At 32.2% G+C, this 19,828-nt stretch overlaps 2 protein-coding genes across 8 annotated transcripts in view; one reads left to right on the top strand and one right to left on the bottom strand.

Annotated features, from left to right (window-relative positions):
• The first annotated feature begins 2,371 nt into the window (after positions 1 to 2,371).
• Positions 2,372 to 14,761, top strand: LOC128681187 (uncharacterized protein). Its single transcript, XM_053764908.2, has 3 exons — positions 2,372 to 2,531; positions 7,868 to 7,990; positions 13,052 to 14,761. The coding sequence occupies exons 1-3, from the start codon at positions 2,511 to 2,513 to the stop codon at positions 13,196 to 13,198; spliced, it is 291 nt and encodes a 96-aa protein (XP_053620883.1). The 5' UTR covers positions 2,372 to 2,510; the 3' UTR covers positions 13,199 to 14,761.
• A 3,733-nt stretch (positions 14,762 to 18,494) lies between these two features.
• Positions 18,495 to 19,828, bottom strand: part of nrm (neuromusculin) — a 399,429-nt gene continuing 398,095 nt past the window's right edge. For all 7 annotated transcript variants that reach the window (XM_064436832.1, XM_064436828.1, XM_064436830.1 and 4 more), the window contains one exon: positions 18,495 to 18,632. The gene's annotated coding sequence lies outside the window, so the exon portion shown is untranslated. The remainder of the gene's footprint in view (positions 18,633 to 19,828) is intronic.

Below are 19,828 nucleotides of genomic sequence, written 5' to 3'. Positions count from 1 at the left end.
CTTACGTCACCAATAACCCGCTACACCAATAGATGAACCATGTCATGTCCACTCCGTAATGATAAAAAACGTGTTAGTGTATTTACTTAATTCATTTTGACATCTGTCATATTGTGTCAATCAGTGCCCGTTGTGTTCATAAGAAATAAAAGTATTTCCGCAAACAGGGTTCACGCAACACCAGTTCAAATTCCACAGCGAAATTTTCAAAATTTAATTTAATTTTTACCCCGGGCGCCAGTGAGCCCGAATGCTGGGACAAGTGTGAATACTCTAAACTTTAATTAGCCAAACACGTGTCATGCTTAGGGGCGTGCCATATGTTCGCTCATTATGCCTCGTAAAACGTAAACTTGTTCACTATAATCAATGTCTGACCTTTGCATACTTCTGATTCGATAACATTCCAACAGTAGAATATAATTGGATGCAGGTATTTTTATTATATTGTGATTTTAACGACGCACGAATGTATCCGCCATTGCCGAAAAAGTTAGCAAGCTGAAGTTTTCGATATTGATTCGATATTTATTAATATCTTTTGAATATAACTGCTATATAACAGTATACTGATATGCCCGCATTACACTAGGACGTTCACCAGTTGATCATTTATCGAGTATGTTATTATAACAGGTAACACTCGTGTCAGATTTTATTCAAGTCGCCTAAAGACATCTGACATGACTTCTACGACTATTTACCACCATACAGTGGCAGGTAGTCGCATACACACTAGTGAACCAAACTGTCCACCAGTGTGCCAGGTTTCCTCACGATGTTTCCCTTCACCGGTAGCAGGTGGTGGTCTATGTAAACTACTATACATGAGTCAGATTGGTATACAAAACTCATGTGGCACGAGTAGGATTCGAACCTGGGACTTTTCGATTCACAGGCGGGCGTCTTAACCATTACACCACCACCGCTTCTATGGAGCTATCAAAATTACTTAAATCTTTGAATTCACCGTGTTAGCTACTCGCACCGGCATTATCTACACTAGCGGCCCGTCCCGGCTTCGCTCGGGTAAAAACTTCATAAATTATATGCCTAAACCTTCCTCAGGAATCACACTATCTATAGATGAAAACCGCATGAGAATCCGTGAATCCGTTTTTGAGTTTATCGCTAACAACTAACAAGCAACAATGTTACCCTCCGCCTGAGTTGGTTCTAAGCTTTCTCCTTTTAAACCACGCAACGGATTTTGATGCAGTTTTCACGGTTATATAGAAAATTGTATTCCTGAAGATGGTTTATACAAATCATGACCCCGTGCGAAGCTGAGCCAAGTCGCAAGTTACTTCTAATTACGCATGTAAATGTATTATATTTCGTAAGTTAATCAGTTGTCGCATGAACTGAAATGATTCATTAATTCATCATTTAACTTCAACATGATTATCATTTAAACCAAATAAGGTTTACCATATTAGTTAAATTGATAAAGGTTTCTCTCTCTGTTATTTTCTGCTATAAGTTACAATAACCGGCCAAGTGTGTGTCGGGCCACGCACAGTGTAGGGTTCCGTGGTTTACAAGAACCAAACAATTGCGAGTCGGATTCACTGAACGAGAGTTTCGTATGTGCCACCACTTCTTCAATATTTTCTAGTAGAACACAGTTGGTTGATTATTACTCGTAAACTTATAAAGCCAACTTATAAAGCCAATGATAATTTCCTTGTAATTTCGTTTTATATGAGTGTACTAAAGCCATAACGTTTGTATTATTAACAAAATTTCGTTTCGTTTTACGAACTATAACAACGTTTTATTCATAACGTTTCGTTAGTAGAGGAAGGAGACACTTTAACGATGAAATCGACATTTTAAAGCTTAATTGTTTACGAGCGGTTTACTACATTCAAAATCGGTGTTCCCACAAGGTTTTTTTTTTTACAAAAATGACATTTGTGACACGAGCAAGTGAGAAAAAACTAATGAGAAGATCCCTCTTCTGGAGCCGTGCCTGGATGCGCCATCAGTTCATGCATATCACAGTAATGCATTGTCATCCAAACTGAACGTGTGTACAAAATTTCAGCTCTATTTTCAACTTTAAAATTAATTTACAAGTTTTCAACCGAACTGAACTGCATGTTAAATAAAAAAAGCTTTTAAAGCAATTGATTATACATATATACATATTAATTTTATTTACATATTTTTATAGATGAAATGTGAATAGATTTTTTAAATAAAAAATATTGCAAAAAAAAAAGAAATATTATACGGAACCATTGAAAAATATTGACGAGCAATATCCTCTTCATTAATATCACGTCTCAAATTGAACGTATAATTATCTATGTATCATGCTGTCCAAAGGTGTTATGATAAAATAAATAATATAATGTTATATATATTTTTTACACTATCAGTTGGCATACAGTTCAGAAACTCTCCAGACGGGAGCGCAGACGGTTGCTCTGTAATAAAAAAAAAATTACGTAACAACGTTTGGTTTTTTTTTTAAATAGTTTTGTTGTCGAAAAAGTGTAGTGATGTCGTTGTTTTTTGTGTCGGTGAGTTTTTTTTTTTTGTTTCAATTTTTTTTTCTGTCGAAAACGTGGTGTGTTTGTTTTAAAATTCGAGATATATAATTTGTGTTGTATATTTTGTGTATATTAGTGGTAATTTACTTTAATTAATTAAACGTATACAATTTATATATTTTAAAAAATGGTATTCTGGGAAATATACTTATATTAATATTATATAATAAGTAATGTTAATCTGTATTTTATAATTTCTAAATTTAAAAAAAGAAAGAATAACTATAAGTAAATATAAATTAATTAAAAACAAATTTAAATTAAAGACATTTTCATAGTTTCAATTTTAGTTAGTTTTCTTTCAATTTATTTAATAATTTATTTTATAATCTGTTCGAAAAAAAAAAACATCTTATACATTTATTTAATTTATTGGTTGACGAGTAAATAATATGAATATGAATATTTATATTTAACAGATTATAAATAGAAGTAACTATCAAATTAAGCACAGCGATAAATTCACTATACATAACTTATTGACGTCAAATATTTACTTAAACTAAGTCTACTGCCGACTTCCAAAGCGCAGGTGAAGAAGAAGCGGCGCAACAAACTTCACCGCAGCTTATTCTCCATAGACGGCAAATGGCAAATGTGGGTCTTTTAAAAGTATATTAAATCTAAGTGGACGAATTCACATTATTTATCGTACTTACTAATATTATAAATGCGAAAGTTTGTGATGATGTAACCTATCGATTGTGTTCATACGTTTCTTACTCTTTCACGCAAAATCTACGGGACGAATTGTTAATTTAATTTTACACGGGTAGAATATAATCAGGAATAACACATAAGGTACTTTTTATCCCGAAATTCCTATGATAGCGAAGATCTGATAATTATGTTATGGAGTTGGCTATTAATGAGGCGTATTTGACTCATGCATAGGAGTTTTCATAGACCATCACTTGCTTCCGGTGAAGGAAATTATCGTGAGGAAACCTGCACACTGGTTGATTATATATATATTTTTTTTAAATGGTAGAAAATGTAATTCGTATATAAATAAAAATGCCGTTTTATAAATAAAAATAATTTTCCAACGCGCCACAGGGAGGCAACGTGCGCCCAGTATACTGGCAGCGTTGCCCCGTTGTATCGCGACACATGAGCAAAAAAGCTGCCAGCCCTCGAGTCTCCTGTTGCCTCCACGAGGCGCGTCGTTATTTCTCTTAAAAATAGCCTTGCTTCAGGACCCCAAGGACCCAACGTTTCAACAGTTTGATTATAATTAACTTGTGTGTGAAATGGAGAAGGCAATGGCAAACCACTCCATTACTAATGCTAAGAAAGTTGTTGTGTGTGTTTAATTCCACGTAATGACCACGACCCTCAGCCATGAGGAATACGACTATGAAGAGATTTTATATTTTTATTACCTACTCATTGCACAGAGATTTTGAACAATGTCTTTCAATATTATGAACTTCACCAATTTCTTTTTATTATAACTTTAGATATTGCCCGGGGCTTCGCTCGCGTGGGAATTTTGAGATAAAATGTAGCCTATAGCAATCTTGGATAATGTACCTTTCTAATGGTGAAAGAATTACTGAAATCGGTTCGGTAGTTTCGTAGATTACCCGCGTCAAACATACAACTATACTCACAAACGCCTACCTCTTTATATAATAGTTAAGATATAGATTTTCATACAAAAATCTGTGTTAGAAACGAATTGCTGCAAAACCGACTCCATGTAGACTTATCGAAGCTACCCATAGAGTGTTACTACCGGCGCAGGCGCAGAGGGGAGAAGTGGTATACTCCTCCAAAACACGCAGCGTTTCCCAAAGTTAATGTTGATTTTGAAAATAATAATGAATTTAACAAAATACTGGAATCTAGGTGGCAATTGATTTTCTGTATTTTGGAAAAAAAAAAACTTTTCTACTCTAAATATCCCAGAGGCGTGACAATCTGCGACGATTAATTAATCAAAAATCAAATTTCGCTGCCAAATGTATTCATTTAAAGTTTAGGCAAATTTAGCATTAGACAGATCTGATTTGAAGACGATAATGAAGAAAGCCCGATGAAAAATATCGAAATCGATCATATCTCAATGAATCTTGATATTAGAACGAAAATAAACTGATTAATTACAAAGATTAGCTATATTTTGTGTATAAATAAACAATTTTTCACTTATCAAGCTAACATTATGATTGGATGTAAGCCGCCCAAAATTACATTATAATCTCTAAGTAGACAAATTAAAATTTAAAAACTTTTATTCAACTTATCGACATCAAAAATTTACTTAAACTAAGTCTACCGCCGACTTCCAAAGCGCAGGTGAAGAAGAAGCGGCGCAACAAACTTCACCGCGGCCTTTTCTCCAAGGACGTCAATTGACAAATATTGGTCTTATAATGTGTATTAAAACTTTGGATAAAATAACATTATTTATATTGTTAAATACGCAACCTGTCCAATCCCGCTTCCCTTCACGTAGGGATTCCGTACCGTTTCCTACATATTTTACCATCTATCTCGTTTTTCGCAATGTGTCCCGCCCCGTTTCCCACTACATGCCTTGCCCATTGTCCACTACCTGTCCCCGTCCCATTCCCCGCTACGTCTCCCGCTTTCTACAACGCGTGCCGTCCTATATTCCACGACGCATTACGTCCCGTTTTTTTATTAACCACAAACCCAAATTAAAAATTTTACAGGTCTCTCTTCAAAAATAATGAAGTTTCATATAAACTTTCACCCCTACAACATTCCGCTAGATGCAGTTTTCAAAAATATATAATGGTATCTACTTAATATATTATATACTTTCTTGTTCTTCCGTTTGCTTAACATTTCAATTTATATTCACTTCAAAAATGACGAAGTGTATGTTTACCAATTTTCAGCTTTTTATCTTGAAAATTGTATTAAGTCCCATACAATCTATCACCCCTCTTTTGAAGGGGTTGAGACTTAATTTTCAGAAAAAATCTGAAACACGTCATTAATTTGTTGTAAACAACTGAAATCCAAATTTTCAAGTCGCTAACTTCAACGGTGTAGAACATTCATATAAAAGTTTATCACCCCTTTCACCCCCTTCGGGGGTAGAATTTTCAAAAATCCTCTCTTAGTGCTCACGTACGGAGTGTACGATACCAGGGAATACCAGGGAATCTATCGATAGACTATCTACAGTGGACTATCGAGCGGCATCACTACTCCCGAAACGCAAATTTAATCAAACCATAATGTAGATCTATCTTTCAATCTAAAACTATAACACTTCAACTCAACTTCAGAAATTAGACCTTCACAGGCACTTTTTTAACGTCAATTTTTATATTTAATAGTTATTTCTCACAAGCAACAAACTACTGGCATTTCGGAACGACCACTGCTGAGAAGAAATGCCGAAAGAAACTCATTTGAACAGTGTTGGTCCCTATCATGCCAGAAGGGCTTACCATTATTGTTTCTTACTATGTTTTTTTTATAATAACAAAATAAAAGATGTGAATGTGATGTCGATGTGAAACACAATTAACTTACACAAAAATATATTTAAATATCGGATCAATCAGTACATTGACACGCATATCCTTAACGACTTTGCAATGAATATAAATAGCATCAGGATCAAAAGTTAAAACCTACGGTCCTTATTTATAAACATTAATTGCAAGGACTAATTAAATCATTACCTTTTCGCAAAGGCCAATCAAAGGCCAGACGTCGCTTAGCAATATGATAAACCTGCCTATTTTATGCTATATCGGACCAAATATAACTGTGATATAGTTGTCCAGCTTGGTTACAGAAACCAAAGACCAAGAAATCTTTATAAATGACTCTTGTGTCATAATAACTTTTTTAAGTTTTTTTGTAGACTTTTTTCTATGTTAAATATCATAGATGTAATATATTATCTAAACGACAAGAATGTTTGGCCCAAGCATGGTGCAGTATCCTCATCAACAAATTTATTTAATTTATGACATGATTACGTGTAATGTATATATTTTAAAATTTTCAATATTTTATTGAGTAAGTTAATTTCATTTTTTTTCATATTTTTGAATTATAATTACATATTATAAAACAAAATCTTCTGCCGCGTCTGTCTGTCTGCTCGCGATAAACTCAAAAACTACTAAGGGCTTAGTGCGAGTTTTTATTTCACTTCTCACCATCGAATCAATTCGAAGTGAGACGCGGCGACCCAATGACATTGCAGTGTTGGTTGTCGTTGCGTCACAATGGCGCAATGTGATTGCTTCGCTGCGTCTCACTTCGAATTGATTCGATGGTGAGAAGTAAAATGAAAACCCGCCTAAGCCCGCACGGATTTTCATGGTTATCACCATTATATAATACTGGATGTTGCCCGGGGCTTCGCTCCCGTGGGAATTTTGAGATAAAATATAGCCTAATAGCAATCTTGGACGATGTGCCTTTGTAATGGTGAAAATAATTTCTTTAGTTTCGAAGATTACCCGCCTCAAACATACAAACTGACAAACGCTTACCTCTTTATAATAATAGTATAGATGACACCTGAGAAAGGTTTAGGTGCATATTTTATTATGTTTTTACTCAGGCGAAGCTGGGACTGGCCGCTTGTATAACATAAATCGTTTGAACTCTGTCCTGTGTTGATTTTTTAACGTGTTATTGTGCAAGAAATTGGAGCATTCTTTATATCAATTGTTTGTTTCTGGACTGTTACAAAATCTATTGTGTAAACTTATTTGTCCGATAACAAAAACAATTGATACAAACATGCCCTACTTACATACATATTATTAGATAGATAATTATGATAATTGACGATAATGAAAGCGCGGCGATTAGCAACGAATCTGATGATATTTTAAGAGTCTGGACATTAAAGAATGAAATATCTATTCTATAATCTTTTGATTGAGCAAGATGAGTTATAGTGTACATATTTTAAGGTTATACTAGTTGAATGTCAGCGAATTGGCTTCTACACACTATCCGCGAACTCGGACAGCCGACGCGAATGAACGAACTTTAATGTTATTTAATAAGTACCTACTAATTCCATGCGAAAATTGATTAGTTTGTATTATAATTCAAATACAAAATTCTTTATTCAATTTAGGATGATATACATCACTTAATGACGTCAAAAATTACTTAAACTAAGTCTATTGCCGGCGTCCAAAGCGCAGGTGAAGAAGAAGCGGCGCAACAAACTTCACCGCAGCCTTTCTCCAAGGACGTCAATTAACTTGTGGATTTTTAAATGACGTCTTTGGAGAAGATGTGTTGAACGATTTTAATATTTAATCCTTTACTTTCTTTCTTTACAGAAACTGTCGATAGCCTGCATAATAATATGCGTGGCTTTCCTCATCCGGGAATCGAACGCGCGACCTCCCTGGATGAAACCAGGCAGTGGGGTCTTCACGGAGTCAGCTGAGTGCCACTCTGATGTGAGTTTGTTTGTTAATTTATTTTATTGTATTAAGTATAAAGCAGTGACGATATTGGGGCTTTCAAGAGAAGTGTCTATCGCTTTCTCAAAATGTCGGAACCGCACCGGTGGTATCGGATTGCCGGTGTCCACTGGCTGCGGTGTTTGCTTACCATCAGGCAACTCGTATGCTTGTTTACCCGCTATACTATATATATGTTATGGGATACTAACTCAACGATACTATATTTTATAACAAATACATATATAGATAAACATCCAAGACCAGGGTCTATCAGAAAAAGATAATTTTCCATTATGACCCGATCCGGGATTGAACCCGGGATCTCTCGGTTCAGAGGCAAGCACTTTACCACTGCGCCACCGAGGTCAACAAATATATGAATTGCGAATTTAAAAGCGAAGCGATTTTTTTTTAAAGAATTGAATTACTTGAATTTCAAAAAAAGACTTAAATATTGTGTTAAATATAATTTAAATTTTTATTCAGATACCATCCCTATTAGAGCTCAGAATAAAAAAAAATCTTTGTAGATTACTGTTTGACCCGTACGTACATGAGAGGGCGTCGTGAACGATATCTGTACGGAATATTTTTATTTACCTACCTTCGTATTCTTAATATGGTGGCTATTTTTATTGCACGTGAGTCGTGAACCGAAAGGTCCCAGGTTAAAAAAAAATCATTTTTTTTAATTCAATTTAGGATGATATATCAATTATTGACGTCAAAAAAAAAACTTAAACTAAGTCTACCGCCGAAATCCAAAGCGCTGGTGAAGAAGAAGCGGCGCAACAAACTTCACCGCGGCCTTTTGGATTCCAACCCGTTCCACACGAGTTTGTACACCAATCTGACTCATATATAGTAGTTTTCATCGACCACAACTTGCTTCCGGTGAAGGTAAATATCGTGAGGAAACCTGCACACTGGTTGATTATCAACTTGTGTGTGAAATGGAGAAGTCAATGGCAAACCCTTAGTGCCAAGAAAGTCGTTGTGTGTTTCAACACAACCGACCCTTATCCATGAGGAATACGGTCATGAAAAACATATTCTTAATGGCTGAGAATTATGGCCAATATGTCGAGTGAAGCTCACACAACGACCTCCTTGCCAATATAAATTCTAGTTGATAATTAACCAACTAATATTCAAGTGTTTGTCTCACAATATTTTCCATTGATTGTGACACGGAACCCTAAAATACTTACGTGTTTCAGGATGTAGATATCAAAGGATAAATAACTTAAAATAACATCTTATACTTCTAATCAAGTGATTTCATCATACAGAAAATAATTATATTTTTAAGCCCCGGGGCAAAAACGAGGGATGTTATAAGTTTAACGTTCTGTGTATCTGTCTGTGTCATCGTAACTCCCAAACTTTGGATGAACCAATTTTCGTTTAGTTTTCTTTGTGTCATAGATAATTTTATAACGAGTGTTATTAGCTATGTTTTATGAAAATGTGTTCAGCCGTTCAAAAGTTGTAACAAAATGAATGTTGAAACTTTGGGGTTTTTTAATTTGTCTTACAAATAAACTTGTTAATTACGAGAGGTAACTTACTTATTCATATATGCATGAATTTACGTGCTCACATACAGCGTGTTACGAAATGTTGTAAAAACATTTGTTGTCTCGTTCTTAAGCGCATTCTTGACAAAAGAGTGTGACAAAGACAGCGAGTGTTACTTTTTAGTTTGTTAGTATTACATTTTGTAAAACGCCGTGTGGCGAGAACCTTATTAACGGAACCACTTTTATTTAATGTTGCTGACGTTTCGACGACCTTGCAGTCAGCCTGGCTGCGTTAATATAATATATGTAGTAGTTATGTGTCCAGAGCGCGAAAGTTTAAAAAAAACAATACTTGTCTTGCCTATTCATATTCAGTTTATTTTTACACAAGCCCAGACAAGTGAAGCTATGTTTTCAGCTGTTGTGTTCCTCATGACGTTTGTAAAGTAAATATTGACTAAACTAGAGATTCTTTTTTTATAGTGTTTATCGAATCTAAAGTTAAATGTTAGCTACTTTCGCTTCCCACAGAAAATATATACACGTCGCTTCAGTTTCCATGACATTCATAAATGTGTTATTTCTAAAATTGGTGTCAGTTTTTATTAGAGTCGTTTGACATGAATTTTACGACTACTTACCGCCATCTAGTGGCAAGTAGTCGCATACACACTAGTGAACTAAACTGTCATTTTCCATCATGACTCGACCGGGATCGAACCCGGGACCTCACGGTTCAGAGGCAAGCACTTTAGCACTGCGCCATCGGGGTCGTCCAAATTCAAATTCAAATCATTTATTCAGAAATTAGACCTTCACAGGCACTTTTTCTCGTCAATCTTTATATTTATTCTTAATCTATATAATCTTATAAATAAATAAATAAATAAATAAATATATTGGGAAAAATCACACAGATTGAGCTAGTCCCAAAGTAAGTTCGAGACTTGTGTTATATATCTAATAATATATAAAAGTACATAATGTACATAGTCAAAAGGTATATCAAAACAGGTTATGATTGTGATCCGAGTGCTGATTTATATATATATATATATATATATATATATATATATATATATATATATATATATATATACAATACATTTATTTGCCAAAAACATGAGTACAAATAGACAAATTGATGTCAAAATGAATTAGACCTACACGTTTTACCGAATATAGGTATGCAAATATAAATAAATAAAGAGGAGCATGCTATCCACTACAAATCCAAAACAAAAAAAGAATTATAATGTACTTATACTAGCCCTAAATTCTATCCGAGTCTATCATTAAAGAAATCATTTAAATTAAATGGATTTGAAATTAATTGGGAAAAGAAGTAGTTTTATGATTGAGTGCGTTAGGCAGGATGTGGCTAAAACGATAATAAATTAAGATCAGTCACTAGTAAGTTGTTTATTCAAAAACATAAATTACCATTTAAAATTCTAAGATTATTATACATGGCTTTGGCAGACTCGGTTATTGGATATGGACTCGGCTCGTATGGCAGAGAACATACAAAACATATATTGATTCTATATATAAACTATAAGTAAAAATGTTAAAATTAATCACTCCAAATTATATTTAAATAAAATAAAAGATAATGAAAAAGAGCTATTTAAATATTGCTATGTTATGTACAATGTACATGACTAAATTAAATATCAATTTCTGACTGAAAATCTTATTCCAGATTGTATATAAGAAAATGTAAGACTAACTTATTTGAGAGCAGTATCTTATTTGAACATATATATTTTACCTAGATGCAATAACCTGTATGGAACAAGAACTAATAATTACTTACTACCAAAGTTGTTAAATAACCTACCTGTCGCAATACAGACTCTGTACAAACTGAATAGTAAAACATTTAAGAATAAGTTGAAAACTGTTTACCTGCCTAAATATAATAACAGCGACTCGCCGTTGCCCGGATAAACCCTGCGAGGGTTTTGTGGTGCGGTTTTATCATGTTATTGGGTATTGTAGATTGTACTGAATAAATAATTGAAAAACAAAAAAAAAGGATTTAACAGATCGGTTAACATCAGACAGGGAGAAATGGAGGAGACTGACTGATGCTGTACCGATGATGATGTCAAGAATTATTGTCATGTGGAAACCATATATATTATACTTTTTATGTGTATGAAAAAATTAGAACAATACTTTATCAATATATCGATACTCTTGTGCCTTTCTGTTCTTGAACTTTCTTATCAAAATACAATTTACTGTAAAAGAAACTGATCAATATATCTCTTCCGTTACTGAGTGACCGACTAACCGACTGACAGACAACGTACATAGCAAGCGGGAAGCGTTAGCGAAGCATAGGAAGCGGGATTGGACAAGTTTGCGGGACGAGACACGCAGCGGGAAACAGAAAATTGAACTAAAGATGAGAAAAAATGCGAATTTGAATCATATATGTTTACCAGTCTTACAGAGTACGCGATGAAAAAATTACTGAGATTTTATCACTGAGGCTATGAAATTCACGCGGGCGAAGCCGCCGCAAAAAGCTAGTGATTTTATATTACTCTTGATATAGAAATGTCACGTTGTTGAAAAGAAATGTAGACTTCGTTTATACTCCGCCTGGTACGGCCATGTGTTGTGTGGAAATCGTTATGTAGGAAACAAATGGCTGGTCATATAGGATAGGTTTTGTTTGGGCTTACTATGCAACATAAAACACGTAGTACGACATTGCGTCCACATGTTCTTTGTACATGGGAAAAAGAGACAACATGTGGACGTTTAGTTAAGTGTGTGTTTGTATGTTTCGTAGTAGGCCTTCTGACAGAAGCGGCAAAACCAAGTGTTGACAATGTCCTCATGACATATGTAATTGATTTATGACATGATTAGGTACGTAAGTTTTGTACATTTAGCTTTTTATTTATATATTTTTTTTTGAGACAATTTTCAATAATTCTATTTTAAATACTAACAACTTTTTTATTAATTTAAATTTAGACATTTTAGATAGTAATGTAAATTCGTCGTCTTAATTTTTACTATACGAATAAGACCTACATTTTGTTAATGAACGTCCTTGGAGAAAAGGCTGCGGTGAAGTTTGTTGCGCCGCTTCTTCTTCGCCTGCGCTTTGGAAGCCGGCAGTAGACTTAGTTTAAGTAATTTTTTGACGTCAATAAGTGATGTATATTATCCTAAATTGAATAAAGAATTTTGAATTTGAATATATTTACTAATTGAAAAATAACAAAAAAATATAAGAATATTTAAGCCCTTAGGGAATTCAATCTCAGCAAAAAAGAAAAAAATTTTGAAGTGAAAACTTTTTTATCGGCTTTGTGTACTTTTTGTGGTTGGTTTTAAAATGTTGAACTCGCGTCAGGACACGTGACCCGATCGAAAATTCGTAAAACGTCAAAAATGCACAACGTTTAACATTCACGTTTTCACTTCTGCCGGCGCTCCAGGAGTGCAACGGGTTTTTGTTTCTTTGTTCCTTCCTGTGTTAATAATTGTTTTTCTCTTTTTCCAGGACGAACTCCTAGATCTCTGCCAGAGGTGTGCCAAGCTCACCAAGTCCAAACAAGCGCTCTCTGCATGTTGCTCAACGGACATGGAAGCCAGGAAATGGTGCTCCGATTATGTATACTTTGGTAGAGGGCAATTTGATGTGTATTAATCGGTGACATTTTGTCTTTGCTATTCTTGCAATGTGTATATGAAATTGAAAATTTTCTCAAATACTTTTTGGCCTGTTAGAAGTTTTAAGAATGGAAAAGAAATTTCATGAAATTATAACTTATTTATAATATATTCATGGAAATAAGTTTACCACAGGGTCGACCTTGGTACAAAGGTCGCCTGCATGAGTCAATCTCATCTGCGTCAGCCGCCATACAGCAGTGCTAGCGTTGTTGTGTCCCGGTTTGAAGGGCGAGAGAGGCGTGTGACTACAGGGTGCTGCGGCACTAGATCCTAGGACACGAAGCTCAACGCGCGTGTGACACCGCTGATGTTGCAGGCGTTGATAGGCTGCGGTGACCACTTACCATCAGGTAGGCCGTATGTATTTCCTTGCTTTGTAGTAGGTATTAAAAAAAAACTATAATATTTTTCTTCTTTCACATTAATTTTTAGTTCGCACAATCTTTGCGCTGATTGAGTTTTATTGATTTACGTTTATCAGTTTTATCGAGTCTTGTTGGTTTTGCATTTCGAGTAATTTAATAAAAACTATAAGAACAAATTATTTGTCATAAAAAATTATATAAGTACTAGGTTTTTGATTGTGCCAATTATAAATATTTTAAGAATGCATGCGCGTTGTATTGCAATGATGTGAAAAACGAAATCATCATTATTTTATGAGATTGTAATTATGGAAATTTTATGTCAGAAAATTGTAAAAAATGCCTACGTGTCACTGCAATTGTAATAAGCTGTCAAACATAGCATCTTTTCGCTATTACTCAATCGTGACGTCACGTTAGAGTGTCATTTAATATGGAGCGTTTGGATGAGTCCAAAAATGTGTGATTTTATTGTTGTCGTATCTTTGAAAGCATTGTCATTATCACAGTATTTTTTTCACTGGAGTTTCTAATGATATAAGGGCCTTCGAATAGTTACTAAAATAAAAATCATTCACTCATTACAAGCAAAGAGTTTGTATGTATTGTATGATGATATTTAAACTAAGTACTATTGATGATAATCTTGTGAAATATTGTTATGAATTTGTACCTTATTTTGTGAATTGGAACGTGAGAATGGCAAACTATAATGACAATAGATTTATTTTATTTTTAATTTTAACTAGATTTATAAAATCTAAACAATATGTATCTTAGTAATTATTATTATGAGAATGAAACTGATGTATTTTTTTACATGTTATGTGCGAAATTATCAAGTGCCATTAATAAAAAATAAGTGATAAAATATTTATTTAGACATTAAAACTATATAATATGTAAGCGATTATGTGATATTTAAGATTAATAATCTAATATTATAGATTTTGATGGTTGCGTGTTAGCGGGAGTATTCTGTTATAAGAATTATGCCACAAGGTTTTATCAGCAATGATTAAAAAAAATATATTTCACACGCAATGATTACAGTCTGTGGAAATGATAATAAATGTGGTGATTTTAATAAGTTAATTAATGGCTGTGATAATTTTTAATTATTAACAAAATTGTAAATTTAATGTGCTAAAATAAATGAGATTACGCTAAAAGGCTGTTGTTTTGTGAATTGTTGCCTAAATAAAATTTATAAGAGTACCTAAAAGTAGGTTCCTTTCCTATTCTTTCTCGGTCCACGCCGTCAGGCCATGGAATTCCCTTCCGCCTGATATTCGCGATTCTCAGTCCATTTCAATATTCATAAGACGCGCCAATTCATCCTGGTTCAGTAGGTAGTTTTTGTGATATTTATTTTTATATGTATGTATTTGTATGTATAATATTTGTATGTATGTATGTGTATTTTATTTTTGAATTTAAATTTTCGTTATCTTTTAATTTTTTTTTTCTTTTTTAAATATATTTTACGCACACGCCAGTCTGCCTCTATGTACCACATCAGCTCCTCTCACGGGTCTACTGGAAGAGATTTCATTTGAAATAAGTAGCTTCCTTGTACTCATTTTTATAATGTAATTTATATTTTAAGTTTTTTGTGTACATAAATTTATAAATAAATAAATAATAAATAAATAAAGGTAAATCTCACTACGTTTTGATAAAATTATAATCTGACAGATAACCTAACCTGCTAGATATATCTACCTAATTTTATTGGTACATTATGTACTTTTATATATTATTATTAGATAAAAAACATTGTAAGAAACAATAATGGTAAGCCCTTCTGGCATGATAGGGACCAACACTGTTCAAATGAGTTTCTTTCGGCATTTCTTCTCAGCAGTGGTCGTTCCAACTCGTACTAACTCATCGAGACTATATTTTATAACAAATACATATATAGATAAACATCCAAGACTCGGGCCAATCAGAAAAAGATCATTTTCCATCATGACCCGACCGGGGATCGAACCCGGGACCTCTCGGTTCAGAGGTTCAGACTTTACCACTGCGCCGCCACACTTGTGAAATAAAATTTTTTCTGTTCCATATGTTGTTCGATATTTATCAAATAGAGAAAAGATATTAAATAAAATAAATCCCTTAAAAATCCATAAATTAATTTATTAACACTATTTGACAATATTATAACAAGTTTCTATGTACAAAACGACATCTAGTTTTAACATACTTTTAATATTAAATGTCATTAGTTGGCATGTTCCAAAAGTTTTGAACTAAAATAAAGGCAAATTAAGTATTTTTTATTTAATAAATAATATAAATGTTTGAATGTAAAATAAATAAAAAAATTAAATGTATATATATATATATATATATATATATATATATATATATATATATATATATATACCCCCTTATTAATTAATAAAAACCTTATTCTCTGATTAGCCACGGAAAGGTTATTCTTTGTTTTGTCTCGTTCTTTCAATGTCAAATGCTGAAAAGAGAGAGAGGGACAAAACAAAGATATACCACTCCAAGCCTAATTAGAGAATTAAATGTTTATTAATACGGCGGACAATGATTACTTTGCAATCGTACATTGAAATATATAAAAAAATATTAACCTCAGTAACTAACTTATTGTAGCCTATAAAAAATTAATGAAATTAGATATCATACTAAAAATTAATATATTATTTAATAAATACAATTATTTTGGTTTACATTCACATTAATTTGTAAAATTAATACAATTTAATTACGACACAGTAAAATATGTATGTATGAAACGGTATCACATTAGGTATATACATATTTAATTTTATTAAAAAAAATAGTACATAGTGAAACACATAGTAAGAGACACCATTCCAACGAATATATTCAGACTATTATCACATAATATATTAATATAACGTTATTACAGTTAAAGCATTGTTAAAATATTCGTATCATAAAATTAACTCAAAATTCGTTGCAGTCAGAATTAAAATTATAAATAAATGCCGAATATTATAACGAACATCGGGCCGACTAAAGATACATTAGATGAATACTAGAAATCATTTAAGTTCAATTTCCTAACTTATCATAATAGCCAGGTCTTTGGCTGATTTTATATAAGATGTCATTTACAATAATTTCTACACAGGGTTATAACTAAAGAAAGTATATTTTAGATTTTCCCGCTTGGACGGACCTTATATATTTATCTAACGCTGTATGTCCTATAAAGTGTGCTATCAATGTAAACACGTTTTCAGATCCAAAATTACTTACAAATTCTATTGCATTTCAATAATTAATAATAATTTATTAGTTACAATTAATAAAACTAATGTTAATTATAACATTAGTTTTATTATCCATGTATATTACCCATGAAATACTCGAGTATATTAATTAATTACAATCATAAAATAATTGAGTAGATCTATATACTATTATTATAAAGAGATAAGCGTTTGTGAGTTTGTATATTTGATGCGGGTAATCTCCGAAACTGCCGAACCGATTTCAAAAAATCTTTCACCATTACAAAGGTACATTGTCCAAGATTGCCATTTTATCTCAAAATTCCCACGGGAGCGAAGCCCCGGGCAACATCTAGTTAATTAATAATTGTATCGTAATTTCGTGTCAGAAAACAGTATTTACATTTTTCGCTTGTAATCTTCATCAGCTTCATACCCTGCTCTTTGTAAGGGGATTTTCTGATCATTTAAAGTAATATTTATTAGGTAAGAAAAATCTCCTAAATTAAAAATACATCTCAGTATTACAGTCAGACAGACAGTAACATTCAGTCAGTTATAATAGGTGTTATATTATTATTTTAACATATCGCCAATGTTAATATTAACTTATGATTATATTACAAGTTAAATTCATTGTTATTAACAATGGTAAAAAAACGACATTATTTATTGCAATATTTTTTACGCACGTTTCAAAATTAATTAACCTAATCAATTGCAAAAGCAAGATTTGAAATAGAGTATTTAATATTTAAGAGACTTTTTTTAACTGGAAATAGACTAAAATCAATAATTTCTATAAGAAATCTACATTTTATTTACACCAATTTGATTATAAATTCCTAACCTGTACATCCTATTTGGGGTTTCTATGTAGCAATCTCATTCCCGTTGCTTATATTTACATTAAGTTAATCGACATTTGAAGATATTATAATGAAAACAGCGAGCCTCATACTTTGGTGATAAAAATCGTCACCGCTCCCACCCGGCTAAATTATGTTCATTGTAATATGAACTTTATTGCTTCACCTGTAGGTATAATTTAAATTGACAATAAAATAGCGGACAGAAAAATTACATTGTACGTTCACAGAGAACTTTGAAGATTATTTGGCCGGGTGTGAGCAGTGTGATAAATTATATTGCTATTTCCTATACTTCTCTTCCAATTTCTCACTTGTGAGTGGCTGCAAAAAAATATAGGCATTCGTTCGATATTCAAGGGCTGATAGGAGCATTCATAGAAACAGAAAATTAATTTGCATCTAATAGAAAAAATATCATTGTTTCCTCGAAGCATAGATAGGGTTTGGGTACTCCCAGTGTTTTCCCAGTTTCTGTCCAAGAGGTTAAGTGCAAATCATAATATACTAGGAGTAAACCCCTATTAGAGTAGACTTCGAAGAAATCGATTATTCTGTTGAAATGTAGCTGTTGAAAATAGTTTATTCAGTAACAATACAATTAGCAAATATCAAATCACAACAGAAACTAGTTAAATATGTTAAAAATGCAGTATAAAGAATTATAATAATTGCTTAAATCCAGAAAATACTAGCTTATATCAAAAGATAATGTGAAAAGACTGGATATTGCCAAAAAATACCAGTTTATTCCAGTTTTATCACAACATATCATCGTCTCCGTGTTGTTTGTCGTATATCTCCTGTAACTTCTGTTGTTCTTTTATTTTCTTCATTTGGGCGTATATTGATGCAGCCTTATAATTGATTGGCCCGTAATCCTTCATATCAGCATCAGCATAAATGAACTGATCATCTGGTTTGAATGGCTGTAAAAATATATTGAATGTATATTTTACAACAAAAACAAAGTAGTTTAACTAATTCTCAATTTTAAAAAAATATATCAAGTGTATTTTTGATCCAGATTTCGATAATATAATAAAGTAATATTTTAAACTGTAGTGCCTAAATAAAATAGTAAATAAAACGAATTTTCTGATTCTTATAAGCATTTTATATTTACTCGTGTCTTTTCACCAAGTAAATAAATCTCGTAGATGGCTATGATGGAAATTATGTCACTTTGTGTGTTCATGCACTCATGTACTTATAAAAATACTGTTTGATTTTTATATCCTGTATTGTTTTTTTTCTTTTTGTATACAATCTAAATTACATTACATTTAGTATTCTACTAACTATGGTAATATTATGTGCAAAGTGAAAATATCTATATAATATCATAGATACTTTTTTAAATACAAAAAATGGCTAAATGAACAAAATAAAAAATTAAAATAATAAGCTTGTTGTGTTATTGCTATTAATATAATTAAAACTGTTAGTAATATTGAAATTTACATAAAAGCCCATTTTCGAAACGGTTTTTTTCACAAAATGGTTTCCAAAAACATTGTTAAGAAGCTGCAAATTTCGATTAAAATTCTAAATTAAGGCATTAAGCTGTTGATATGCAATTTTGAATGAATTTCGAAATTACCTTGATTTAAAAAATATAGGTGTCACTCTTGGAAAAGCGTTCCTAGAAAATAATAAAAAAAAACGTCACAATAGCTTTTACATGCTTTCTGTGCAATTCTGTGGGGAGTGAGGCGTTCAAATTAAAAAGTAAAAACTAATTAATTATGAACATATTAATTGTAGCAAAATATAATTAATATTTAATTATACATAATTAAATTAAAAGTATACGATTTCATATAAGTACCTAGATTTTTTCACCTTGTACACAATTATTATTACCATTGCAATTTTTTATAGATAAACAGTTGGAAATGAAATGTAACTTTAAAATGAAATATATTATGTATTATTTTGTTATAGGAATAATCCTATAACATAATTTTTATTTCTTAAAAACATTTTAACGAAAATTAATAACATTTTAAAAAAATACAAATTATGTTGATATGATTGTTAAGATTTCAACAAAATGGTGCAAAAACACAAATTGATCAATCAGATATTCATTGGTATTAAATAACATAAACTTAAGTTGCAT

This window comes from Plodia interpunctella, chromosome 26, assembly GCF_027563975.2.
Source record: "Plodia interpunctella isolate USDA-ARS_2022_Savannah chromosome 26, ilPloInte3.2, whole genome shotgun sequence".
Classification (NCBI taxonomy): domain Eukaryota; kingdom Metazoa; phylum Arthropoda; class Insecta; order Lepidoptera; family Pyralidae; genus Plodia; species Plodia interpunctella.
The sequence above is the reverse complement of the archived record's forward strand: the minus strand, read 5'-3'. Positions and strand labels throughout refer to the sequence as shown.

What these genes read in the sequence shown, in the direction of transcription:
- LOC128681187 (XM_053764908.2), top strand. Translation starts at nt 2,511, where the DNA reads ATGTCGTTGTTTTTTGTGTCG. An exon ending in TGTCGTTGTTTTTTGTGTCG is followed by an intron (nt 2,532 to 7,867) that starts GTGAGTTTTTTT and finishes CTTTCTTTACAG; the next exon opens with AAACTGTCGATAGCCTGCAT. An exon ending in CAGCTGAGTGCCACTCTGAT is followed by an intron (nt 7,991 to 13,051) that starts GTGAGTTTGTTT and finishes CTCTTTTTCCAG; the next exon opens with GACGAACTCCTAGATCTCTG.